This window comes from Protomyctophum parallelum (genome assembly GCF_964188405.1).
Source record: "Protomyctophum parallelum genome assembly, chromosome: 6".
Taxonomy (NCBI): Eukaryota; Metazoa; Chordata; class Actinopteri; order Myctophiformes; family Myctophidae; genus Protomyctophum; species Protomyctophum parallelum.
The window spans coordinates 46,768,705-46,796,672 of NC_139701.1; the positions used below are offsets into that span (position 1 = coordinate 46,768,705).

General features: G+C 45.5%; 1 protein-coding gene across 1 annotated transcript in view; it reads left to right on the forward strand.

Moving 5' to 3' along the window:
• patj (PATJ crumbs cell polarity complex component) overlaps positions 1-27,968 on the forward strand; it is a gene marked incomplete at its 3' end in the record, with an annotated part of 120,580 nt that overhangs the window by 33,824 nt on the left and 58,788 nt on the right. Inside the window, exons 19-30 of the mRNA XM_083766793.1 lie at positions 6,051-6,155; positions 6,327-6,515; positions 7,768-7,977; positions 11,419-11,544; positions 17,285-17,539; positions 18,244-18,286; positions 18,707-18,764; positions 21,167-21,250; positions 22,177-22,248; positions 24,058-24,235; positions 25,269-25,379; positions 25,842-25,883. Coding sequence (XP_083622919.1) covers positions 6,051-6,155; positions 6,327-6,515; positions 7,768-7,977; positions 11,419-11,544; positions 17,285-17,539; positions 18,244-18,286; positions 18,707-18,764; positions 21,167-21,250; positions 22,177-22,248; positions 24,058-24,235; positions 25,269-25,379; positions 25,842-25,883 — 1,473 coding nt within the window. The remainder of the gene's footprint in view (positions 1-6,050; positions 6,156-6,326; positions 6,516-7,767; positions 7,978-11,418; positions 11,545-17,284; positions 17,540-18,243; positions 18,287-18,706; positions 18,765-21,166; positions 21,251-22,176; positions 22,249-24,057; positions 24,236-25,268; positions 25,380-25,841; positions 25,884-27,968) is intronic.

Here is a 27,968-nt window from a genome sequence, read left to right on the forward strand (position 1 = left end):
CCCCCAAATACAAACATCTTTGTCCCGATGATGGTAGCAGAGTGACCGTATGAAACAGGAGGTGGAGTTCCTCTGGTGTTAATTAAAGTCCAGACCATTGTGGTGGTGTCCAACTTGTAGAAGTCATTAAGGCCGACAGTCTTGGTTTGTCCTCCATGGATAAACATGACCTTCTCCAACACACAGGCAGAGTGGCATCTCCTCTCCTCTGGAACGGTTCCAGAAACCTGTGGTTTGAACCATCTGTGACATACAGGTCATCAGAGGATGTGCTTTTGTATGTTCCATCCTCTAGAATCTGTTTGTATCCTCCAAAGATGATGATACGATCTCCCATCATGCAACAGCACATGGGCGCATGAGATGGGCGTTTCCCCTTGGTCTTAATCTTCTTCCAGGAGAAGGTCTCTGGACTGAATTTCCACACATCAATAAAGTCCTGGTTACCGTTCCAGCCACCAAATATGTACAGCTCTCCATTGTAGGTAAAGGCTGAATGATCCCAGCGTCGTTCTGGAAGAAGCTGTGCAGAAGGTGTGTTCATCCAATGGTTGGTCTCTGTGTCAAACACTCTGATGGTGTTGTAGTACTGACCCCACCCTCTCCAGCCCCCAAATACAAACATCTTTGTCCCGATGATGGTAGCAGAGTGACGGTATGAAACAGGAGGTGGAGTTCCTCTGGTGTTAATTAAAGTCCAGAGCATTGTGGTGGTGTCCAACTTGTAGATGTCATTAGTGCGTATGGTCCTGGTACATCCTCCATGAATAAACATGACCTTTCCCAAAACACAGGCTGAGTGGTATGTCCTCCCCTCTGGAACCGTCCCAGAAACCTGTGGTTTGAACCATCTGTGGGCGTCGACATCAAATGCATAAAGCACATTGCAGTAAGGATAACCTCCCCAGAAGTAGACAGTATATTCTATCAGCACAGCTGTGTGGCCCTCACGCCTGGAGGGAAACTCAGGGTGAGGTTCTCCTGTTCCAGAGGTCACTGGGGTCAACCTCCTCCAGTTCAAAGACACTGTGTTGAAGACGAACACTTCAATCTGAGGATCCATCTGACCATCCTTGTCCTTCATGTTGCCGTCCCGTCCAAAGGAGTACAGCTCGGTTCCCACGGCAACAGCAGCATGACGATATCCTCTGATTGGTGCATGGTTGAGACGAACGGTCCACTGGAACATTTCACAACACCAGCAGCTACTGTGGATTAGAGAGGATTCACAACACCAGCAGCTCCTGTGGATTAGAGAGGATTCACAACACCAGCAGGATTAGAGAAGGTTCTTCCAACGTCGCTCTGAAGCAGAATGCACGTCTATGAGTGTGTGCGGCCACTTATATGGCTTAGGTGACATCATGGCCCATTTGACCAATCCGTGAAGCCCATGCATGTATCGGTAACCCTCCCTCATTCGTGCGTGTTAGAGGATGACCTTTTATTCGGGATTCCCGCAGGATGGGATTAATATTCGTTCTTAATCCCGCGATGGGGACGCGTCAGGAAATTGTCGTGCCACCGTCACGCTTATGTTATTTTCAAAAGCCATGCATTGGAGGGGCTAGCGGAAGGGGGAGGGGCTATGGAGAGGGGCTAGTGGGAGGGGGAGTGGCTATCATGAGGGGGAGGGGCTAGCGGGAGCGGGAGGGGGAGGGGCTAGCGTAAGGGGTAGGGGCTAGCTGCCCTAAAAAACATCCATTCTACATTGTCGTCAAATGTTTAAAAAAATCACACCCGTGTGAAGTGAGGGGCGCTCTTATCGTTGTACATCATCATTCATCATCTCATACTGACCAATCAGAATGCCTGTTGCCTCTAATGTACGTCATATTTGACACAGACATTTGTCCTAATTCCTCCTTTCATTATGGATGTCAGATATGAGACGTGTGGGCACAAGATGACCTAAACGTCCCCTTCATTGTGGATGGCATTTAATGTTTGTGTTGCGGACATTTTGTGGAGACCAAAGCTGTATATAGGAGGAGTTAGCGCCCCTCAGAAAAGGGGAGACAAATCACACTTGTGTGAAGTGAGCGGTGCCTTTTATCATCATGATGATGATGTGTGTCGCATGAGCACACACGCACACACAATGCGCACACACACCCACACAGGCACACACATACACACACACCCACCCAACCACACAGACACACACACACACACACACACACCCACACAGACACACACTCGCGCAAAAAAAAACACAAAAAAAAAATGCTACACCATGTAGTCCAATATATCATTAATCCTCTATGCTGTAACTCCTTACACTTTAGGCCTTACAGCTTTAATATAAATCACACCCGTGTGAAGAGAGGGGCGCTCTTATCATCATACATCATCTCATTCTGGCCAATCACAATGTGTGTCCTCACTTTTGTCTTCAATGTTTGTGGTTACACAAACCGATAAAGATGGGCTTAGGAGGGGCTAGCACCTCAAAAAGAAAAAGGGATAAAAGTGAGGGAGGAGCAGGATCTATGAATGCTGAGGTCGGAGGCGGAGACATCGGTTCTAGACTTCTGATTGGTCTGTCACTCCTTGACAGATAGACAGGTCTTCTCTGATAGGTCTGTCACTCCTTGACAAATAGACAGGTCTTCTCTGATAGGTCTGTCACTCCTTGACAGATAGACAGGTCTTCTCTGATAGGTCTGTCACTCCTTGATAGATAGACAGGTCTTCTCTGATATGTCTGTCACTACTTGAGAGATAGACAGGTCTTCTCAGACAGGTCTTCTTGCAGACATTTGTGCTATATCACATCCTGTCTTTTTTTTAGCTATTTTTTTCTATTGTTTTTAATTTGTCCCACGTCATATTTATTTATTATGTATCTTTTTATTCGGTTATGTGATGGTTTTCTCAGCTGCTGTTGGTAGTCAATTAGTCAATGCTGCCAGTTCCCACCTGATGTTGTGTGGGAGTCCAGACTGCTCCAGACCGTACTGAATAACTGCTAGCTTACATAATGTCTTGAGGCTAGGACTGAAGTCTAAGACATACAGGTCACCAGGGTTGTTGGCTCCTCCAAAGAGGATGACACGATCTCCCACCATGCAACAGCACATCCTATTCAACATATGTGGACGTTTCCCCTTGGGATCAACCTTCTTCCAGGAGAAGGTCTCTGGACTGAATTTCCACACATCATTGAAGTACTTGTTACCGTAGCGACCACCACATATGTACAGCTCTCCATTGTAGGTAAAGGCTGAATGACCCTCACGTCCTTCTGGAAGAAGCTGTGTAGAAGGTGTGTCCAGCCAGAGGTTGGTGTCTGTGTCAAACACTCTGATGGTGTTGTAGTACTGACCCCCCCAGCCCCCAAATACAAACATCTTTGTCCCGATGATGGTAGCAGAGTGACCGTATGAAACAGGAGGTGGAGTTCCTCTGGTGTTAATTAAAGTCCAGACCATTGTGGTGGTGTCCAACTTGTAGAAGTCATTAAGGCCGACAGTCTTGGTTTGTCCTCCATGGATAAACATGACCTTCTCCAACACACAGGCAGAGTGGCATCTCCTCTCCTCTGGAACGGTTCCAGAAACCTGTGGTTTGAACCATCTGTGGGCGTCGACATCAAATGCATAAAGCACATTGTCGTAAGGATAACCTCCCCAAAGGTAGACAGTATATTCTATCAACACAGCTGTTTGGCCCCAGCGCCTGTAGGGAACCTCAAGGTGAGGCTCTCCTGTTCCAGAGGTCACTGGGGTCAACCTCCTCCAGATCAAAGACACTGTGTTGAAGACGAACACTTCAATCTGAGGATCCATCTGACCATCCTTGTCCTCCATGTTTCCGTCCCGTCCAAAGGAGTACAGCTCGGTTCCCACGGCAACAGCAGCACGACGACATCCTCTGTCTGGTACGTGGTTGAGACGAACGGTCCACTGGAACATTTCACAACACCAGCAGCTCCTGTGGATTAGAGAGGATTCACAACACCAGCAGCTCCTGTGGATTAGAGAGGATTCACAACACCAGCAGCTCCTGTGGGTTAGAGAGGATTCACAACACCAGCAGCTCCTGTGGGTTAGAGAGGATTCACAACACCAGCAGGATTAGAGAAGGTTCTTCCAACGTCGCTCTGAAGCAGAATGCACGTCTGTTTGTGCGTGCGGCCACTTATATGGCATAGGTGTGACATCATGGCCCCTTTGACCAATCCGTGAAGCCGATGCATGTATCGGTAACCCTCCCTCGCACGTGCGTGTTAGAGGAGATGACCTTTTATTCGGGATTCCCGCAAAATGGGATTAGTATTCATTCTTAATCCCGCGATCGGGACGCGACGGGAAATTGTCGCTCCACCGTCGCGCATATGATGTTATTTTCAAAAGCCATGCATTGGAGGGGCTAGCGGGAGGGGCTAGCGGGAGTGGGAGGGGCTAGTGGGATGGGGAGGGGTTAGCTGGAGGGGGAGGGGTTAGTTAGAAATTCTTAATCCCGCGATCGGGACGTGACGGAAGATTGTCGCTCCACCGTGGCGTTTAGCGCTTGGCTAGCTGCCTCTGCTTCTATTGCTCGTATTAACCCATTCTGACCTGAGATCAGATTCACACGAGGTTTCCACTGGACACACACTGGTCTGATTAACCCATTCTGACCTGAGATCAGATTCATACGAGGTTTCCACTGGACACACACTGGTCTGATTAACCCATTCTGACCTGAGATCAGATTCATACGAGGTTTCCACTGGACACACACTGGTCTGATGAACCCATTCTGACCTGAGATCAGATTCATACGAGGTTTCCACTGGAAACACACTGGTCTGATTAACCCATTCTGACCTGAGATCAGATTCATACAAGGTTTCCACTGGACACACACTGGCCTGATTAACCCATTCTGACCTGAGATCAGATTCATACGAGGTTTCCACTGGGACACACACTGGTCTGATTAACCCATTCTGACCTGAGATCAGATTCATACGAGGTTTCCACTGGACACACACTGGCCTGATTAACCCATTCTGACCTGAGATCAGATTCATACGAGGTTTCCACTGGGACACACACTGGTCTGATTAACCCATTCTGACCTGAGATCAGATTCATACGAGGTTTCCACTGGACACACACTGGTCTGATTAACCCATTCTTACCTGAGATCAGATTCATACGAGGTTTCCACTGGACACACACTGGTCTGATTAACTAATTGAAATGAACACCCCAAAATGTAAGAGTAGGCTATATGAAAGCCTTCTATTTTTATACTATTGATAGTTCAACACAGGTGCTGCCAAATAACAAAAGATCTTGCCAGTCATGGCACATTGATTGAAACCTTTATTTATTCCCGAAAGAGCAATTGAGGTTCTCCCTCATTTTCAATGCTGACGAGATTACATTACATTATATAAAACAATTTAAAGACATGCAGGATATAAACACAAACAAATCTCCATGTAAGACATATTATAAAGACAATGAGACAAACATAAATTAAAAACAGTCACATATTGAGGTAGGGAGGTTCAGAAGCAGGTTGTTAAATTGACCATAGGATATCGGGGTATTAATTTTCAATGTTTGCTGTAAAGTGTTGACTTTCCTAGTTTGGATTGTATGGATGGGACCTCTAGTTTAAGCCGTTCACTTAGGTCCATCTAGGTCACATCAATGTGACCTAGCAGAGCAGTGCTGCTTCTCACTCTGCACAGTGTTCGCCTACTTTAAACCATAATATGACAAGCTTTGGATTCATTCTTCAACAGGAGCAAGGTAAGTGATTCACACAGGCGAGGGTTTCTGGATGCACTACGAAGGACAGCAGTGTGTAACTGACCACTGCTAAACATTGAGAAAGAGTGAGAGAGAGAGAGAGAGAGAGAAGCCGTTCCCACTTCAGATAATTGACAAATATTAAGAACTCAGATGTTACTCACAAGCAGCATATAATTACTGTACGTGAGGATTATTTGTGCCATGAAAGACATGCAATCATCATTTGTCAATGCAACGTTAATCGTGTGTGTGTGTGTGTTTGTGTGTGTGTGTGTGTGTGTGTGTGTGTGGCAGATTGAGTTGAAGCTGTCCTCCCTGCTCTCCAATCAGACGCGTCAGACAGACACCCGTCTCCCTGACCATCAGCAGACAGACAGTCGTCTGTCTGACCGCCTGCAGGTAACCCCCCCCCCCCCCCCCCCCCTCTCGTACAGTCTAGTAGGGTCAGCCCCCAACTGTATATGTCAGACATGGAGTGGTAGGGGCGGGGCTTCACACACTTTGAGTGGCACCAGAACACGGTGTCTTTCTGACAATTTCCAGTGTGATAACTGTCTGTCTGTCTGCCAGGAGGAGGAGGAGCCTCCAGGCCTCAGCCAGCAGGAGGAAGACGATGATGATGATGATGAGGAAGATGAGGAGGATGAAGATGCGTGTTCTGACGGAGGGGAGCTGGCGTTGTGGAGTCCAGACGTCCAGACTGTTGGGCTGCAGAAAGACAGAGACCGAGGGATGGGTTTCAGCATCCTGGACTACCAGGTTACTAACCTTCAGGTTACTAAAGACAGAGACAGAGGGATGGGTTTCAGCATCCTGGACTACCAGGTTACTAACCTTCAGGTTACTAAAGACAGAGACCGAGGGATGGGTTTCAGCATCCTGGACTACCAGGTTACTAACCTTCAGGTTACTAAAGACAGAGACCGAGGGATGGGTTTCAGCATCCTGGACTACCAGGTTACTAACCTTCAGGTTACTAAAGACAGAGACCGAGGGATGGGTTTCAGCATCCTGGACTACCAGGTTACTAACCTTCAGGTTACTAAAGACAGAGACCGAGGGATGGGTCAGCATCCTGGACTACCAGGTTACTAACCTTCCACCTGCTCTCTGTTTCATTTCGGGTATATGATCCGCTCGGGAGCGGATGGTATCGTTACGTCATGTTGTAGTATTGTTTTGTAGTCATCAGGATGATATCGTTACGTCATTTTGTAGTGTTGTTTTGTAGTCTTCAGGATGGTATCGTTACGTCATGTTGTAGTCATTGTTTTGTAGTCATAAGGATGATATCGTTACGTCATTTTGTAGTGTTGTTTTGTAGTCTTCAGGATGGTATCGTTACGTCATGTTGTAGTATTGTTTTGTAGTCATAAGGATGATATCGTTACGTCATTTTGTAGTGTTGTTTTGTAGTCTTCAGGATGATATCGTTACGTCATGTTGTAGTCATTGTTTTGTAGTCATCAGGATGGTATCGTTACGTCATGTTGTAGTCATTGTTTTGTAGTCTTCAGGATGATATCGTTACGTCATTTTGTAGTGTTGTTTTGTAGTCTTCAGGGTGATATCGTTACGTCATGTTGTAGTCATTGTTTTGTAGTCATCAGGATGGTATCGTTACGTCATGTTGTAGTCATTGTTTTGTAGTTATCAGGATGGTATCGTTACGTCATGTTGTAGTCATTGTTTTTTAGTCATCAGGATGGTATCGTTACGTCATGTTGTAGTCATTGTTTTGTAGTCATCAGGATGATATTGTTACGTCATGTTGTAGTCATTGTTTTGTAGTCATCAGGATGACATCGTTACGTCATGTTGTAGTCATTGTTTTGTAGTCACCAACTAGCACATCGGGAGCAATTAGGGGTTCAGAATGATATCGTTACGTCATGTTGTAGTATTGTTTTGTAGTCATCAGGATGACATCGTTACGTCATGTTGTAGTCATTGTTTTGTAGTCATCAGGATGATATTGCTACGTCATGTCTGTCTGTGTCTCTCTCTATAGGATCCACTAGATCCCTCGCGGTGTGTGATGGTGATTCGCTCCCTGGTTGGGGGCGGGGCCGCGGAGCGCCACGGCGGCCTGTTGCCGGGCGACCAGCTGACGAGCGTCAACGAGGTTCAGCTGGACCGGCTGACCCTTGACCAGGCTGTGGAGGTCCTGAAGGCTGCCCCGCCCGGGAGCGTCAGCCTGGGGGTCCGCAGGCCTCTGGTGGTCAGTTTGGGGGTCCTTGGCTTATTAAAGCTTATTGATTCCTAACCGGGTACTCAATGAGATTGTTATCAGATGGTTTGGGGGGGGGGGGGGGGGGGGTGTATCAGGTTTTGAGCTCTATCCCTACTCAAAAATTTGTTCCACCAGAGATAGAGATTACAGTTACCCTTAAAACTATGAGAATTAAAAGAAAAAGCTGTATTATGTTTAATGACAAATTTAGTGACTACGACCCAAGAAACTCGCTAGCCTAGCCACCCAGTCTGCTGCGCTCTGGGAGACCAGAAACTATAGCTAGCCTAGCCACCCATTCTGCTGCGCTCTGAGATAACAGAAACTAGCTAGCCTAGCCGCCCAGTCTGCTGCGCTCTGAGATAACAGAAACTAGCTAGCCTAGCCGCCCAGTCCGCTGCTCTCTGGGAGAACAGAAACTAGCTAGCCTAGCCACCCAGTCTGCTGCTCTCTGAGAGAACAGAAACTAGCTAGCCTAGCCACCCAGTCTGCTGCTCTCTGAGAGAACAGAAACTAGCTAGCCTAGCCACCCAGTCTGCTGCTCTCTGGGAGAACAGAAACTAGCTAGCCTAGCCACCCAGTCTGCTGCGCTCTGGGAGAACAGAAGCTAGCTGCTGGGGGTGCATACTTTGTTTAGACGACTCATTGGTTAGAGATAAGGTTGGTGAAGACGACCGGATTAAGGTTATTGAGAGGTGCGTTAAAACGACCGGATTAAGGTTTGTGAGGGGTGCGTTAAAACGACCGGATTAAGGTTGGTGAGGGGTGAGTTAAAACGACCGGATTAAGGTTGGTGAGGGGTGCGTTAAAACGACCGGATTAAGGTTGGTGAGGGGTGCGTTAAAACGACCGGATTAACCCTTGGACTGCCAATCCCAATTATTTTGTTTGGGTAACAAATTGGCATATTTTTAATTAATCGTTTTAACATACAAGAAAGATCTGGTGGTTTGAAAAGATGTTTTTTTTATTTTTTTCATTGGTAGTGTATTCTCTCGAATTGCCACCAGATGGCGGGAACGCACCATTATGCTGATTTTGGCCAAAATAGACGAATCTTCCTAAGTCACTTCCGGTTCAACGATCAACAACATCCGGCAGTATTTTGACCCTAGTCACTAGCTTGGCTGGTCCGGATTGCTAAGATAATGCTATATTTTTCATATCTAAGTCAAATTAACCTCAAATCAACCCCAAAACATTGCAAAATATCACATTTTTTACAGCGACGCACATAGAGACGGCGCGCGTGCACGATAGCGCACGATCACGCGGATTTCGGCCGTTTTCTGGTAAATTACATCCAACATTAGTGATATTAGTGAAAAAATATAAATTATTGTTCTGTTGAACCCCCGATAACTGATATTGATTGTCATTCCGTTAATTCCGTGAACGGGAGGTTTGTATTTTTAGCAATAATCAGTTTTTTCCGTTAATTGTAGCCCAGGGGTTAAGGTTGGTGAGGGGTGCGTCAAGGTTTGGGAGAGGTTAAGGTTAGGTTTAGGTGCGCTGCCCCGTGGGAGGTTAGGGTGAGGGTTTGAGATAGGTTGTAGGACTAATGACTGGTCTAACCAATGACAAGCAGGGAGGCATTTGGTCCCATCTGGGGATCGAACTCCCGTCCTCCCAGTTTCAGGGCGGCACTCTAACCACAAGGTCACGGTCAATCATATTGCTTCCTGGAAACGATCTGTTGTGTAATGCTGAATCAGTTTAAAATGGTCATGTAGTTATCAGACACTCTTAATCCAGAGTGATTTACAGTAGGCAACAACACATGCATGTACAATACATCACACGCCAGACTGTGCTTAAACCTCTTTAGTCACTTTTTGTAGGGGGCGCTTTTTACAAAAGGATCACGCCTTGATGGCAAAGGTCAGGACCTGTGTGTGTGTGTGTGTGTATACACATGTGTGCAAACTAAGGCCCAATCCCAATTCCTTTTTTAACCCTACCCCTTGCCCCTTCCCCTTGTCCCTACATAATGAGTGTCAAGGGGTAGGGAGATAAATCATCCCCCTAGGAATTGGAACGTCCCTAAATATTGAACGTCCCTTGTAGAAATTGATATACAACCTGTTCTCAGAAAATAGCTGATCTGCAAGCTCACTACAGGCCAGTGGTCCCCAAACTTTGATGGCATTTCTGTCTCTAGGACCCCCAATTTATATTGTAAAATCAATGTTAATTAACTCTGAGAGTGTACAAACTATCATTTAGCCCATAACCCACTTTGGAAACTACTTTCCATTTGATTTAAGCTGTAGAGATGGAACGTAAATATAACATTGCTGTGGTTATGATGAAATAAATATATTGTAATTTTGTCTCATGTTGGTAGCCCATGTATGTAATTCAGCTAGATATAGCTCATTCTGACACCTGCTCAACAGTTGTACCTGATTGATTGATTATTGTTTGTATAGCATGGGTACAGATATATATACAGGGTTAGAAAAAGGAAAAACAATTTACAGTATAGAAAGAAGGGGCTGTGGTCACTGTTCATTGTTTTTAATATCATTAAGAACAGAGTAATTTTCTATCAATGAAAATGCCATCGTGATTCATCTCCATCCAATGTATAGTCTGCACGGCAGCTTGCAATCTGTTCTGTAGCTGGTTTTCCTGGGGAAAAAAACAACACCATTGCTAATTAGTTATGTAAGTTTTGCAAGTTGTGGGGATTAGCTTAACATTGGTCATGATAAAACCATAGCTATCACTGCAGCGCGAGTAGCCAACGTTATGCAGTGACAGCGTTATGTAGGTACAGTAGGCTATTTCACGGCTTTTAAGAGCTCCAAAACTGCAGAATGTTGACATATCGTGGTCTGGGGGGTCGGATTGATGCCTGCTAATAAGCTAGCTTGCATCCGTGTTGTATCACCGGCGCACCGGCGATAAATAAAAAAGAATAAAGCACCGATGCGGCGCCAAATGAATGGGTAACGTTGTATGAATGCAACGCCGTATCATATCGTTAGTTCACGTGAGGTAACGTTAATCTTTGCTAGAGATTGCGATATTTTTGGCGATGCAGATTGTTAATACATTCAAATAATATTGGTTATTATAATATTTTTCCATAATAAAGGACATAAAAGGCTTCTTACCTCGTCCGCCTTTCAGCCCTCACTGCCCCTCAGTGATGTTGCTCCGTTTGAAGTCCCGTCGAGATATCCCTTCAAACGAAGGGGATTCTAGCCCTAACCCTCGGCCCTACCCCTCGCTCCAAAGACAATTGAGATAACCCTTCCCCCTCACGTGAACGCGCATAAGCAAGGGCAAGGGCTAAGGGCCAGGACGAAGGGAGGAATTGGGATTGAGCCTTACTGTGTGTGTGTGTGTGTGTGTGTGTGTGTGTGTGTGTGTGTGTGTCTGTGTCTGTGTCTGTGTCTGTGTCTGTGTGTCTGCGTCTAGGTGGAAGGGACCGAGGTACACATACAGGCTCTGTCAGACAGACAGGCTCTGTCAGACAGACAGGCTCTGGGTCAGGAGGACAGCCTGTCTGTCTCTCTCAACAACACACCTCTGCCTGTACCCAAGGTAACGTACACACGCTTGCACGCCACACACACACACACACACACACACACACACACACACACACACACACACACACACACACTGGACAATCACACTAAAAGCAGTGGTTTCATGTCAAGGACCTCCACAGATACAGTATTCCATTAGCGTGTTCGTGCGTGCGTCATGATTTGTCAGCATCCGAGTTATCTTCGTCCGAGGCTTAAAAAGGTAATTGGTGCATTTATATAGCGCCTTTGTCCAAGGCGCTTTACATAGATTATATTATTAGATTATATGCATTATATTCACCGATTCTCACACACATTCATACACCGATGGCGACAGAAGCCATGCAAGGCACCAACCAGCACATCGGGAGCAATTTGGTGACGGTGAAGCCACGGGATGAAGTGGTCAGAGCTTGAACTGCAGGCACGCCCCTGCATTTAGCACAAGGAGACCCTGTGCAGGCAGCCCTAGTAGTCCAGGCAAAGTAGCATTTCCAGACAGACTAATTAAAATAGATTTTTTTTCACCATAGATCATCTCTATGAGGTGTCTAGAACAACATATTAAAAGTCCTAAGAAATCCTAGATGCGGAAATATGTTTAATTCTCATCAATTCAAGATGTGTGCTAATACCTCGAGAAAACTAAACACCCTAATGGGCATTATTTTTTCTTTTGTCCTATCACAATGAAACTTTCCACAATGAATCTTAACATGAAAACTAAACTTTTTTGTATTACAAGTTTCTCTGAAACTTAATTTGAATATGCAAATTAGCTTAATATATATTGAATATGCCCACATTTGCATATCACGAAAATTACTTTTCCCCAAAATGTATAATATTTACATTGTTGTTTGTTAATGATATCAAACACACTGATCAGACTTTCATGAACCATTTAATCGAAATATTGTGACTTCATAGAATAACATCAAAAACACCATTCATATGTATGACAAATTTATGTATGACAAATGCATAAATCCGTCAAATCTTCCTCCAACCATCCTACTGCTAATGGTTGATGGCAATGCTGCTTTTGGACTGGCCTCTAACCTGAAACCTGCCGGGCTTGGTTGTACCTACCGGGGGCATAACCCCCACCGGTATAGTCCTCAGGGTCACAGAGGCCAGGTGACCTTCCTCTGGGAGGACATCCCCTGGCTGCAACAGTGTCTCAGTCCATCCCAGTCTTCTTGTTCCTGTACTCTGCAGACGCACCTGAAGCTGTTGCAGGCCATCTCCCACCTCCAGGTAGACTCCATCACACATCTCCCACCTCTAGGTAGACTCCATCACACATCTCCCACCTCCAGGTAGACTCCATCACACAGCTCTCCCACCTCCAGGTAGACTCCATCACACAGCTCTGTCACCTCCAGGTAGACTCCATCAGACAGCTCTGTCACCTCCAGGTAGACTCCATCACACAGCTCTGTCACCTCCAGGTAGACTCCATCACACAGCTCTGTCACCTCCAGGTAGACTCCATCACACAGCTCTGTCACCTCCAGGTAGACTCCATCACACAGCTCTGTCTCCTCCAGGTAGACTCCATCACACAGCTCTCCCACCTCCAGGTAGACTCCATCACACAGCTCTGTCACCTCCAGGTAGACTCCATCACACAGCTCTGTCTCCTCCAGGTAGACTCCATCACACAGCTTTCCCACCTCCAGGTAGACTCCATCACACAGCTCTGTCTCCTCCAGGTAGACTCCATCACACATCTCCCACCTCCAGGTAGACTCCATCACACAGCTCTGTCTCCTCCAGGTAGACTCCATCACACAGCTCTCCCACCTCCAGGTAGACTCCATCACACCTCTCCCACCTCCAGGTAGACTCCATCACACAGCTCTGTCACCTCCAGGTAGACTCCATCACACAGCTCTGTCACCTCCAGGTAGACTCCATCACACAGCTCTGTCTCCTCCAGGTAGACTCCATCACACAGCTCTGTTGCTACAATTATGTTGTGTGTTTCCTACTCCTTAAAGGTTTCACATGTGACATTAATTCATTTATTTTTAATGTCACAATCCCTTAAATGTGTTGCAAATTCATCCATCCATTCATCTTCATCCGCTCATCCGAAGTCGGATTGCAGAGAGTTCCAGACTTCTCTGTCCTGGGCCACGTTAGCAGGGGAACCTCCCCTGTTGTTGCTACCTTGTCGTGGTGGGGAGGCTTGTGTGCCTCTGTGACCCTGAGGACTATACCGGTGGGGGTTATGCCCCCGGTAGGTACAACCAAGCCCGGCAGGTTTCAGGTTAGAGGCCAGTCGAAAAGCAGCATTGCCATCAACCATTAGCAGTAGGATGGTTGGAGGAAGATTTGACTAATTTATGCATTCACATCTATGAAGTCACAATATTTCGATGAAATGGTTCATGAAAGTCTGATCAGTGTGTTTGATATCATTAACAAACAACAATGTAAATATTATACATTTTGGGGAAAAGTAATTTTCGTGATATGCAAATGTGGGCATATTCAATATATATTAAGCTAATTTGCATATTCAAAATAATTTTCAGAGAAACTTGTAATACAAAGAAGTTTAGTTTTCATGTTAAGATTCATTCTGGAAAGTTTCATTGTGATAGGACAAAAGAAAAAAAAAAGCCCATTAGGGTGTTTCGTTTTCTCGAGGTATTAGCACACATCTTGAATTGATGAGAATTAAACATATTTCCGCATCTAGGATTTCTTAGGACTTTTAGTATGTTCTTCTAGACACCTCATAGAAATGATATCTGTTGAAAAAAAAACTATTTTAATTAGTCTGATTTTTGGGTCTAAAATGGGCTCGATTGCCTGGACTATAGTGATAAGAGGAGGGACTGCAGGCAGCTGGGATTTAACATTGAGCACTTCCGCATTCGTCCACAATCTGAGGCCCAGTGAGGCTCTCCAACGTTGAGGCGCTCGGCCCTAGTGGTAAGAGGAGGGACTGCAGGCGGACCCGTGGAGTTATGAGGAGGAAACCCCCGTGCATCAGCTGGGCTTTAACGTTGAGCGCCCGTTTGCACTGCCGCACTTTGGACCCCAAATGTTGGTTTCCAAAATCGGAAAGACGCGGAAGTAGACGGTTCTTCCGGGTGCTTCAAAACGCCACCGAGCAACGTGGCCAATAGCAGGGGGCGGGGCTGTCCGCACTATCCTTTATAACTCTATGTGCTTTTTGCTTGGTCCTGCTTATCGTAAGCATATACCTAATATTTATGATGTACACATTATGGATAAGGGGTCAGGACAGCTAGGCCTTTTTGGGGAGTGCTCAGAATACATTTTGGACTTAGACTGTTATTCGTCTCGACTGCTCAATTGGTCTTCCAGTAAATAGCTGATGAGTCAGCCATGTCCAAATTTGGACTCCCAGCAGGTCAGCCATGCCTAAATATGGGGTCCCTGATGTCATGATGTCGTTGTGACCTCACCGGTATGACATCATCAATCCAGCCAGTATGATAAAAAGCACTGCAGCCTCAGAGAGATGTCAGTTTGAATCAACTTCTCCAAGACTTCATCCTTCAACACAGATCTCTACAGGACTGTTATATTCAAGACTGTTATCTTCAAGACTGTTATCTTCAAGGCTGTTCTCTTCAAGACTGTTATCTTCAAGACTGTTATCTTCAAGACTGTTCTCTTCAAGACTGTTATATTCAAGACTGTTCTCTTCAAGACTGTTCTCTTCAAGACTGTTCTCTTCAAGATTGTTCTCTTCAACACAGATCTCTACAGGACTGTTATCTTCAAGATTGTTCTCTTCAAGACTGTTCTCTTCAACACAGATCTCTACAGGACTGTTATCTTCAAGACTGTTCTCTTCAAGACTGTTCTCTTCAACACATATCTCTACAGGACTGTTATATTCAAGACTGTTATCTTCAAGACTGTTATCTTCAAGGCTGTTATCTTCAAGACTGTTATCTTCAAGACTGTTATCTTCAAGGCTGTTATCTTCAAGACTGTTATCTTCAAGGCTGTTATCTTCAAGACTGTTATCTTCAAGGCTTTTATCTTCAAGACTGTTATCTTCAAGACTGTTATCTTCAAGGCTGTTATCTTCAAGACTCTTTCGACCAAGACTCAAAGAGCTCTAGAATCTAGAAGCGTACTACTTTGGCTCTCCTTTTCTTTGGCTCTTCATTCTTCTACAGAGCAGGAAACCAACAGGTTTACTTCAATACACCATTAACTGCTGTGTTAAAGATGTTTTCATGGACGTTGCATCAGAAAGGATCACCAAAGAAAGGTGGTGCTGCTGTAGCGGTGAGACACCAGCTGTACTACTTTGGAAGGAACACTGACGAGAACAACGAGGATCAGATTGGTGTGCAGGTCTTCAACACACTGACTTTATGCTGGAGGAAGTTGACCCCAGTGACCCCTGGAACAGGAGAACCTCACCTTGAGGTTCCCTCCAGGCGTGGGGGCTACACAGCTGTGCTGATAGAGTATACTGTCTACCTCTGGGGAGGACATCCTCACGGCAATGTGCTTTATGCCTTTGATGTCGACGCCCACAGATGGTTCAACCCACAGGTTTCTGGGACCGTTCCAGAGTTGATGAACCACTCAGCCTGTGTTTTGGGGAAGGTCATGTATATTCATGGAGGACAGGCCCTGACTGGACTCACTAATGGCATCTACAAGTTGGACACCACCACAATGGTCTGGACTTTAATTAACACCAGAGGAACTCCACCTCCTGTTTCATACTGTCACTCTGCTACCATCATCGGGACAAAGATGTTTGTGTTTGGAGGTTCGGGGTGGGATCAGTACTACAACACCATCAGAGTGTTTGACACAGATACCAACCACTGGCTGGACACACCTTCTGTACAGATTCTACCAGAAGGACGCTGTGATCATTCAGCCTTTACCTACAATGGAGAGCTGTACATATTTGGTGGCTCAGGCTGGACAGGTACGTACTACGGTAACTTAAATTATGCGTGGAAATTCAGTCCAGAGACGTTCTCCTGGAAGAAGGTTGAGCCCAAGGGGAAACCACAAAGGATGTTTAATATGTGCTGTTGCATGGTGGGAGATCGTGTCATCATCTTAGGAGGAGCCAACACCTCTGGTGACCTGTATGTCTTAGACTTCAGTCCTGGCCTCAAGACATTATGTAAGCTAGCGGTTATTCAGTACGGTCTGGATCAGTCTGAACTCCCACACAACATCAGGTGGGAACTGGCAGCCATGACTATAGCAAACGGCAAATGAAAGACTAATGAAGAAAACAAAAAAGCCAGAAAGCAAACACATCTTGCTGCTGCTTTTTGCACATTGTTGGAGTTTTTTTTTTGTTTTGAGTTTTTTTTTAGTTTAGTCCCGTTTTCCAACTCTCCTTGTGTTATTGTAATCAGTGGGAAGTGTGTCTCTGATGCGTCTGTACGGTGTTGACAGTATCGAGCCCATAGACATTTCAAAAAGGTATTTATTTAAACATCTGTAAGCCTCGAACAAAGCCAACTCAAGATGGTGACAAATCATGACAAAAAACAATAAATAAACAATATTTTGGGCCGAACAAATAATTACAATGAAGAAAAACGACACAAAAAAGTGTTGTAACCTGCCTTGCGGCACTGTGTGTTTGTCTGTGTGTGTCTGTGTCTGTCTGCGTGTGCGTGTGTCTGTGCGTCTGTGCCTGTGCCTGTGCGTCTGTGCGTCTGTGCCTGTGTGTGCGTGCGCGTGCGTGCGTGCGTGCGTGCACATATCAGGGTTTCGGTGATGGCTCCATCCTACCAGAGGACCTTCGTCATCACGATGATGTCGATGAAGATGACGACGATGAACCGGAGCTGATCCTAGACTCCGCCCCTCGTTACTCCTCCCCACTGGTGCTCCCCCTGCCCCCCTCCCCTCTCATTGGCTGCAGGGAGATGGCCGTGGACGAATCGGAGGAGGAGGAGGAGGCTCTGCCGCCTCCCCCCTACCCCTCCTCCAGCACAATGCCGCCCCCTGGTGGGCTAGAGGTGAGTAGATGTCCCTGGAACTGCATATTTTCAGTTGGGGGTCGGCGGCCAAATGCAGATAATTCTGGCGGTCGAAGGTGTTCGTTTAACCCTCTAACACCCGCATTAATTTCTACTTGCAAAAAATTGATTTCAACCTTACTACTACTTTGTACTACTAGCACTAAGACTAAAAAATATGTTAAAAACAAAAAAACAAAAAAAGTTTGATGAAAGATTTATAATAATTATATAATAATTTTATAATAATATAATAAATTAATAATTTACATTTGGGGGATATCTTTCACAATAATGAATAAAACATGTTCTAGACATTCTAATGATCACAAAAAAACATATATTACAATTATTTTCCAGACATTTTTTATTTGTGTGAATTTCAGCCTCTGTATTTATATGCAAATATCATGACCAATGACATTGAAATGGCATTGCAATGAACATCACTGATGACGTTTAGGTGAAAAAAAGAACAGAAAAAAAAAAAAAAAAAAGTAATTCATTAAAATATAACTTGTTGCTATAATGCAACGCTGGGTCTTAGAGGATTAACCCTCTAAGACCCAGCGTTGCTTTATAGCAACAAGTTATATTTTAATTAAGCCACACAGGTTTGAGTTCCCACAGTGACAATGTGCCCTTGAGCAACACACTGAACCCCCCCCCCCCCCCCCCTCTCTCTCTGCTTTATTCTCCCACAGGGTGAGAGAGTTGAACCCACACACACACCTCTGATGACGGCAGGTGAGACACGCATGCACGCGGGAGCGCATGCACGCACACACACACACACACACACACACACACACACACACACTAAGACACACTGACTAGGTCAGTAGTTTTGCAATTTTCATTCGTTTTTTGTGTTTTTTATGTATATATATATTGTTTTGTTTCCATTGGTTGAAGTGGATGCTTTTAGTTTAGATTTTGTAGACAAGGCTTAATTTTAGTCTGTTTGTGACTCATGTGTAATGCATTGACTAACACTGAATTTTATTTTTTCTCTGATTGATTGTGTGTGTGTGTGCGCGCGCGTGTGTGTGTGTGTGTGTGTGTGTGTGTGTGTGTGTGTGTGTGTGTGTGTGTGTGTGTGTGTGTGTGTGTGTGTGTGTGTGTGCGTGTGCGTGTGTGTGCGTGCGTGCACATCTTTATTGACAGCACATTCCAGAGACAGTGAAGCAGATTCAGAACTCACCCTGACTGATACAGACACTGAGTGAGTATCTCCTCTCCTACCTCCTCATCTCCTCTCCTACCTCCTCATCTCCTATCCTACCTCCTCATCTCCTACCTCCTCATCACCTCTCCTACCTCCTCACCTCCTCTCCTACCTCCTCATCTCCTCTCCTACCTCCTCATCTCCTCTCCTACCTCCTCATCCTACCTCCTCATCTCCTCTCCTACCTCCTCATCTTCTCCTACCTCCTCATCTCCTCTCCTACCTCCTCATCTCCTCTCCTACCTCCTCATCTCCTCTCCTACCTCCTCATCTCCTCCCTCCTCATCTCCTACCTCCTCATCACCTCTCCTACCTCCTCATCTCCTCTCCTACCTCCTCACCTCCTCTCCTACCTCCTCATCTCCTCTCCTACCTCCTCATCTCCTCTCCTACCTCCTCATCTCCTCTCCTACCTCATCATCTCCTCTCCTACCTCCTCATCTCCTCTCCTACCTCCTCATCTCCTCTCCTACCTCCTCATCTTCTCCTACCTCCTCATCTCCTCTCCTACCTCCTCACCTCCTCTCCTACCTCCTCATCTCCTATCCTACCTCCTCATCTCCTCTCCTACCTCCTCATCTCCTCTCCTACCTCCTCATCTCCTACCTCCTCATCACCTCTCCTACCTCCTCACCTCCTCTCCTACCTCCTCATCTCCTCTCCTACCTCCTCATCTCCTATCCTACCTCCTCATCTCCTCTCCTACCTCATCTCCTACCTCCTCATCTCCTCTCCTACCTCCTATCCTACCTCCTCATCTCCTCTCCTACCTCCTCATCTCCTCTCCTACCTCCTCATCTCCTCTCCTACCTCCTCATCTCCTACCTCCTCATCTCCTACCTCCTCATCTCCTCTCCTACTGCATCTCCTACCTCCTCATCTCCTCTCCTACCTCCTCATCTCCTACCTCCTCATCTCCTACCTCCTCATCTTCTCCTACCTCCTCATCTCCTCTCCTACCTCCTCACCTCCTCTCCTACCTCCTCATCTCCTCTCCTACCTCCTCATCTCCTCTCCTACCTCCTCATCTCCTCTCCTACCTCCTCATCACCTCTCCTACCTCCTCACCTCCTCTCCTACCTCCTCATCTCCTCTCCTACCTCCTCATCTCCTCTCCTACCTCCTCATCACCTCTCCTAACTCCTCACCTCCTCTCCTACCTCCTCATCTCCTCTCCTACCTCCTCATCTCATCTCCTACCTCCTCATCTCCTCTCCCACCTCCTCATCTCCTCTCCTACCTCCTCATCTCCTCTCCTACCTCCTCACCTCCTCTCCTACCCCCTCATCGCCTACCTCCTCATCTCTCCTACCTCCTCATCTCCTCTCCTGCCTCCTAATCTCCTCTCCTACCTCCTCATCGCCTCTCCTACCTCCTCATCTCCTCTCCTACCTCCTCATCTCCTACCTCCTCATCTCTCCTACCTCCTCATCTCTCCTACCCCCTCATCTCCTACCTCCTCATATCCTACCTCCTCATCTCCTCTCCTGCCTCCTCATCTCCTCTCCTCATCTCCTCTCCTACCTCCTCATCTCCTCTCCTCATCTCCTCTCCTACCTCCTCATTTCGAGAGAGAGAGCTGACTGCAGCGGACCGGTCCTCTCTCTTGCATCTGTTTTTCTCACATACAGTATGTGGTCCATGTAAATATCACTGTACATACTGTACGGTGGTCCATAAATATCAAACCTGTTTGAACATGATGAAAGGGGTCAGATTGAATATTTGACCACGCACAGATCAGGGAGACAAAGCATGCACTGTGTGCAAACTGCTTTAGTGTAATTTACACTGTGTGCAAACTGCTTTAGTGTAACTGTAACTTTAGTGTAGTGTAACTGTAACTGTGTGCAAACTGCTTTAGTGTAACTGTAACTTTAGTGTAGTGTAACTGTAACTGTGTGCAAACTGCTTTAGTGTAACTGTAACTTTAGTGTAGTGTAACTGTAACTGTGTGCAAACTGCTTTAGTGTAATTTCTAAAAGCATGCACTGTGTGCAAACTGCTTTAGTGTAATTTCTAAAAACATGCACTGTGTGCAAACTGCTTTAGTGTAATTTCTAAAAACATGCACTGTGTGCAAACTGCTTTAGTGTAATTTCTAAAAACATGCACTGTGTGCAAACTGCTTTAGTGTAATTTCTAAAAACATGCACTGTGTGCAAACTGCTTTAGTGTAATTTCTAAAAACATGCACTGTGTGCAAACTGCTTTAGTGTAATTTCTAACAAGAAAAACAACCTCCCTGACAACGCCACGCAGAGTCTACGCTGGAAGGAGATAAATGCAGAGAACTGTGGCGCTGACCTCGCTGTACAGACGTTCTTTGTTTGTTTGGTGTCAAACAAGCTGATAAAAGTAACAGATAAAAGTTATCTTTGGTCTCGTCTCGTGTGTAGAACCGTGAGGGTGATTGACACGGAGGGGCGGAGGAAGAGGAGGGGCCAGGCTCCACCAATCAGAGAAGGAGGAGGAGCCCACAGGTGAGCTGTCCCTCTGACATCATCGATGGCGACGACCTCGACCGTTAACTTGAGCCATTTTGTATGGGAATCCCTTTTGTATGTTTTAAGCATTATGTTAGAGTGCGTCCACTAAGGAAAGTAGGCTTTCTATTGACACAACCCGCCTTTGTTTTGGTGAGTAGCAAAAACGTTCTTTTTATTTACGCTAAAGAGTAGAGGCTGGTCTGCATCCATGCGAGCGGCGGAAGTTGAGAGTAACATAGCTCTAAATGAAACACATTAGAGCTATGGACCAGAGCTATTAATAGATATGCTTTCAGAGCGAACGTTTTTAACTAAAATCTATTGCTTCTAGGAGTGGGGGGGGGGGGGGGGTCACTAAAACAACATATTTTCAGATGGACAGAAACATGGGTTAACGGACAGAAACAGTTTTTTTTTTCAGGATTTATTTATTTTATTTGTGTAATATTTGTTTGGGTATTAAAGTGACACCTGTCACTCAATGGAGTTTGAGATGAATGCTGGGGGGCGGGGCTGTCCACTCTGTAGCCTATACGCAACTCTATGGTCCACCCACCCGCCTAACTCCATCATATATGGTCCACCCACCCGCCTAAAGGCCTATTCATAGGCTGGATTTTCGGTGGCGAGGTGACCACCGCTCCGGTGGTGAGCTGAAATAACGTTGAGCGGTGGTGAGTAAAAACAGAGAGAAGGGCTGGAGCGGTGGCGGTGGTTTGCTCTTCACCGCGGCTCGTGACGTCATGTTGTAGTTCGGTGGTCACCCCACCACCGTAAATCCAGACTATGTATGAGCCTTAACTCCATCATATATGGTCCACCCATCCGTCTAACTCCATCATCTAGGCAACTTTAACTGTGTGTGTGTGTGTGTGTGTGTGTGTGTGTGTGTGTGTGTGTGTGTGTGTGTGTGTTTCCAGTGATCTCCCGGAGAGGGAGGACGGTGAAGGAGAAGAGACGCCTGCCTTCAGTCACTGGGGACCCCCGCGCAGGTACACACACACAGACACAGACACACGCACACAGACACACACACACACACAGAGTTCGAGAACGGAGCGAAAGGGCAAGGTCATGTTGTTCACTCCATGAAACGTTGCTGTCTCAACACGGCTAGAAGGTCCTGGTTCCATTCAGTCTGTATAGCGCCCCCTACAGGCTCCATTCAGTCTGTAGCACATGTTCTCCCTGTGTCCCCTAGGTCAGTGTCTTTTCTTTCTCCATGGGACATGTTTCTCTATGTTTCTTTTCTTTCTCCATGGAACATGTTTCTCTGTTTATTTTCTTTCTCCATGGAACATGTTTCTCTCACGGCCAGAAAACGTTGCCTTGGGTTCGAGCAGGATTTGGGAACCCTTAATTCATATCATTCATCGTCCGTGAAATGATTGTCTTATTTATTCACTTTATTTTTTTATTTATTTTTAGAGAGAATTTTTTTTCAGCTGCTGTTGCTAGTCATGGCTGCCATTTCCCACCTGATGTTGTGTGGGAGTCCAGACTGCTCCAGCCCGTACTGAATAACTGCTAGCTTACATAATGTCTTGAGGCTAGGACTGAAGTCTAAGACATACAGGTCACCAGGTGTTTTGGTTCCTCCAAAGAGGACGATACGATCTCCCATCATGCAACAGCACATCCTAAACATCGGAGGCGGGCCTTTCCCCTTGGGCTCAACCTTCTTCCAGGAGAAGGTCTCTGGACTGAATTTCCACACATCATTGAGTAACTTGTAACTGGCGTTCCAGCCACCAAATATGTACAGCTCTCCATTGTAGGTAAAGGCTGAATGATTCCAACGTCCTCCTGGTAGAAGCTGTGTAGAAGGTGTGATCAGCCAAAGGTTGGTCTCTGTGTCAAACACTCTGATGGTGTTGTAGTGCTCACACCCCCAGCCTCCAAATACAAACATCTTTGTCCCGATGACAGTAGCAGAATGAAGGTCTGAAACAGGATATACATATACATATACAATATACATGACCTTCCCCAAAACACAGGCTGAGTGGTCGTACCTCTCCTTTGGAACGGTCCCATAAACCTGTGGTTTGAACCATGTGTGGGCGTCGACATCAAATGCATAAAGAGCATTGCTGGAACCTTTGGTAGTATATTTGTATCCTCCCCAGAGGTAGACAATATCTTCAATCAGCACAGCTGTTTGGCCCCAGCCCTCAGAGGGAACCTCATGGTGAGGTTCTCCTGTTCCAGGGGTCACTGGGGTCAACTTCCTCCAGCATAAAGACGCTGTATTGAAGACCTTAACTTCAATGTGATCTCGTCCCCTCTGGTTTCCGTCTCCTCCAAAGCAGTACATCTCGTGTCCGACCACCACAGCAGCAGCCTTGTCCTCCCTATGTTCTCCTTCCAGATGTATCGTCCAGTGAAACATTTCACAGCAGCAGCTCCACCGTCAATGAGTGTTGACAACTAGTTTACAGATGAACTTGTTAGATGAAGGCAGCTCGGTTTCCTCGTTGCAAGTCTCTAACTGATGTTTAGAGTATCGGACACGTCTTTATAAAGAACAATTACACTGTTGTGATGTCATTGCATGATTATGTCATATTGTAGGATGGCTAATATGGTCACGCAATCTAAGTGGCCATTTGGCAAAAAAATACAATTTGGGCGTGTGTGTGTGTGTGTGTGTGTGTGTGTGTGTGTGTGTGTGTGTGTGTGTGTGTGTGTGTGTGTGTGTGTGTGTGTGTGTGTGTGTGTGTGTGTGTGTGTGTGTGTGTGTGTGTGTGTGTGTGTGTGTGTGTGTGTGTGTGTGTGTGTGTGTGTGTGTGCGCGCGCAGGGTGGAGGTGTGTGTGTCAGACGGCCAGTCATTGGGTCTCAGCATCGTGGGGGGGCAGCATGTGATCAAGAGGCTCCGCAACGGGGAGGAGCTTAAAGGCATCTTCATCAAACACGTTCTGATTGGCTCTCCCGCCGACCACGCCCACAACCTGAAGACCGGTGACAAGATACTGGAGGTACATGCACACGCACACGCACACGCACGCACACACGCACACACACACACACACACACACACACACATTTCGATTTCTTTATTTGAGTCCACATTTATAAAATACTTTATCAAGGGCACAAACATTTTCAGTTGCTTCTGATATACTACGCACTCGAAACATCACATGTCTCAGTGCTGGAGTCCAAACAAGCCCTAAATGTACAGAATATATATATATATATATATATATATATATATATATATAGAGAGAGAGAGAATATAGGCAACACATGAACTTATTCACAGCAAACATTGGTCACTTCAGTCTGTCATATTATTACCAACACCGAAAGTAAATCATTGGTACAAAAAGCACCTTCTCCTCCAAATAGACCGACTGCCTATAATGGAGGAGATTGAACAGTATGTTGCGAGCTGCTTTGCTTTACACTTGGACAGCCCTATAATCCTCAAGCCTCTGACCACTAGCCTGTGGACATCGTGTCTCTGACCACTAGCCTGTGGACATCATGTCTCTGCCCACTAGCCTGTGGACATGGCCCAGGCTGCCAAATATAAAAACAATGAGCTGACACGTATAGCCCAGTTGTATAATGGCCTGTACTAATGGTTGATATTTTACTTGTTTAGTAAGGAAAGCTTCCTCTAAACTTGAATCAAAAGCACAGCCAACTTCCAATAGACACACACACATGCACGCATGCACGCGCGCACACACACACACACACACACACACAGACACACACACACACACACACACACACACACACACACACACACACACACACACACCTGCCTGAGTGACAAAAGACTGCTGGGCGATCTTACTTCCCAGGCCTGTTGATAACTCCAGTTTTCACCGGACGGACGGACGGAGTGCAAAACGTAGTCTGGTGGAGACAATGAACCAAGTAACAGGAATTATGATGTCACTGGTAGGTCACTGGACTGTCCACTGTCCACTCAAAATAATCATTTTACACGTGCGTGCGTGCGTGCGTGCGTGCGTGCGTGCGTGTGTGCGTGCGTAGGTGTCAGGAGTAGATCTCCAAGCAGCCAGCCATGAGGAGGCGGTCCAGGCCATTAAATGTGCTGTCAGTCCAGTGATCTTCACCGTGCAGAGTCTGTGCACCACACCCAGGGTACGTGCACGCACACACACACAGAGTCTGTGCACCACACCCAGGGTACGTGCACGCACACACACAGAGTCTGTGCACCACACCCAGGGTACGTGCACGCACACACACACACACACACACAGAGTCTGTGCACCACACCCAGGGTTTGCACACAAACACACACACACACACACACACACAGCTCTGATATTATAGTATATATGTATATATATATATTCTTCATTTGTATATATTTTCATATGCTTGCAGTTCTGCTGAATGATTATTTGTTTCATCTGCTGATTAGTATCTGCTGACGAAGCACCCAGCGTTGACATGTTTTTTTTTGTTGTTTTATATTAACAATTCCTTTAAACAGTTTTTATGGCAAAATACACCTTGTAGACATTTACTCTTTTATTGTCTGTCTGTCTGTCTGTCTGTCTGTCTGTCTGTCTGTCTGTCTGTCTGTCTGTCTCTCAGCCTCTGTCCACATCAACCAGATCAAAGAAGAGCAGTGTTCCGGTAAGAACCTCAACCATCCGGTAACGGATGAATGAATGGATTGACCATAAAACCCCTTCATAAAACTAGAACTGCACTCTGTCCCCTTTATAAAACCCCTTCATAAAACTAGAACTGCACTCTGTCCCCTTTATAAAAAACCCTTCATAAAACTAGAACTGCACTCTGTCCCCTTTATAAAACCCTTCATAAAACTAGAACTGCACTCTGTCCCCTTTATAAAACCCCTTCATAAAACTAGAACTGCACTCTGTCCCCTTTATAAAAACCCTTCATAAAACTAGAACTGCACTCTGTCCCCTTTATAAAAACCCTTCATAAAACTAGAACTGCACTCTGTCCCCTTTATAAAACCCTTCATAAAACTAGAACTGCACTCTGTCCCCTTTATAAAACCCTTCATAAAACTAGAACTGCACTCTGTCCCCTTTATAAAACCCTTCATAAAACTAGAACTGCACTCTGTCCCCTTTATAAAACCCCTTCATAAAACTAGAACCGCACTCTGTCCCCTTTATAAAAAACCCTTCATAAAACTAGAACTGCACTCTGTCCCCTTTATAAAAACCCTTCATAAAACTAGAACTGCACTCTGTCCCCTTTATAAAACCCTTCATAAAACTAGAACTGCACTCTGTCCCCTTTATAAAACCCCTTCATAAAACTAGAACTGCACTCTGTCCCCTTTATAAAACCCCTTCATAAAACTAGAACTGCACTCTGTCCCCTTTATAAAAACCCTTCATAAAACTAGAACTGCACTCTGTCCCCTTTATAAAAACCCTTCATAAAACTAGAACTGCACTCTGTCCCCTTTATAAAAACCCCTTCATAAAACTAGAACTGCACTCTGTCCCCTTTATAAAACCCCTTCATAAAACTAGAACTGCACTCTGTCCCCTTTATAAAACCCCTTCATAAGACTAGAACTGCACTCTGTCCCCTTTATAAAACCCCTTCATAAAACTAGAACTGCACTCTGTCCCCTTTATAAAACCCCTTCATAAGACTAGAACTGCACTCTGTCCCCTTTATAAAACCCCTTCATAAAACTAGAACTGCACTCTGTCCCCTTTATAAAAACCCCTTCATAAAACTAGAACTGCACTCTGTCCCCTTTATAAAAACCCTTCATAAAACTAGAACTGCACTCTGTCCCCTTTATAAAACCCCTTCATAAGACTAGAACTGCACTCTGTCCCCTTTATAAAACCCCTTCATAAAACTAGAACTGCACTCTGTCCCCTTTATAAAAAAACCTTCATAAAACTAGAACTGTACTCTGTCCCCTTTATAAAAACCCCTTCATAAAACTAGAACTGCACTCTGTCCCCTTTATAAAACCCCTTCATAAAACTAGAACTGCACTCTGTCCCCTTTATAAAAACCCCTTCATAAAACTAGAACTGCACTCTGTCCCCTTTATAAAAACCCCTTCATAAAACTAGAACTGCACTCTGTCCCCTTTATAAAACCCCTTCATAAAACTAGAACTGCACTCTGTCCCCTTTATAAAACCCCTTCATAAAACTAGAACTGCACTCTGTCCCCTTTATAAAACCCCTTCATAAAACTAGAACTGCACTCTGTCCCCTTTATAAAACCCTTCATAAAACTAGAACTGCACTCTGTCCCCTTTAAAAAAAACCTTCATAAAACTAGAACTGCACTCTGTCCCCTTTATAAAAACCCCTTCATAAAACTAGAACTGCACTCTGTCCCCTTTATAAAACCCCTTCATAAAACTAGAACTGCACTCTGTCCCCTTTATAAAACCCCTTCATAAAACTAGAACTGCACTCTGTCCCCTTTATAAAACCCTTCATAAAACTAGAACTGCACTCTGTCCCCTTTATAAAAACCCCTTCATAAAACTAGAACTGCACTCTGTCCCCTTTATAAAACCCTTCATAAAACTAGAACTGCACTCTGTCCCCTTTATAAAAACCCCTTCATAAAACTAGAACTGCACTCTGTCCCCTTTATAAAACCCCTTCATAAAACTAGAACTGCACTCTGTCCCCTTTATAAAACCCCTTCATAAAACTAGAACTGCACTCTGTCCCCTTTATAAAAACCCCTTCA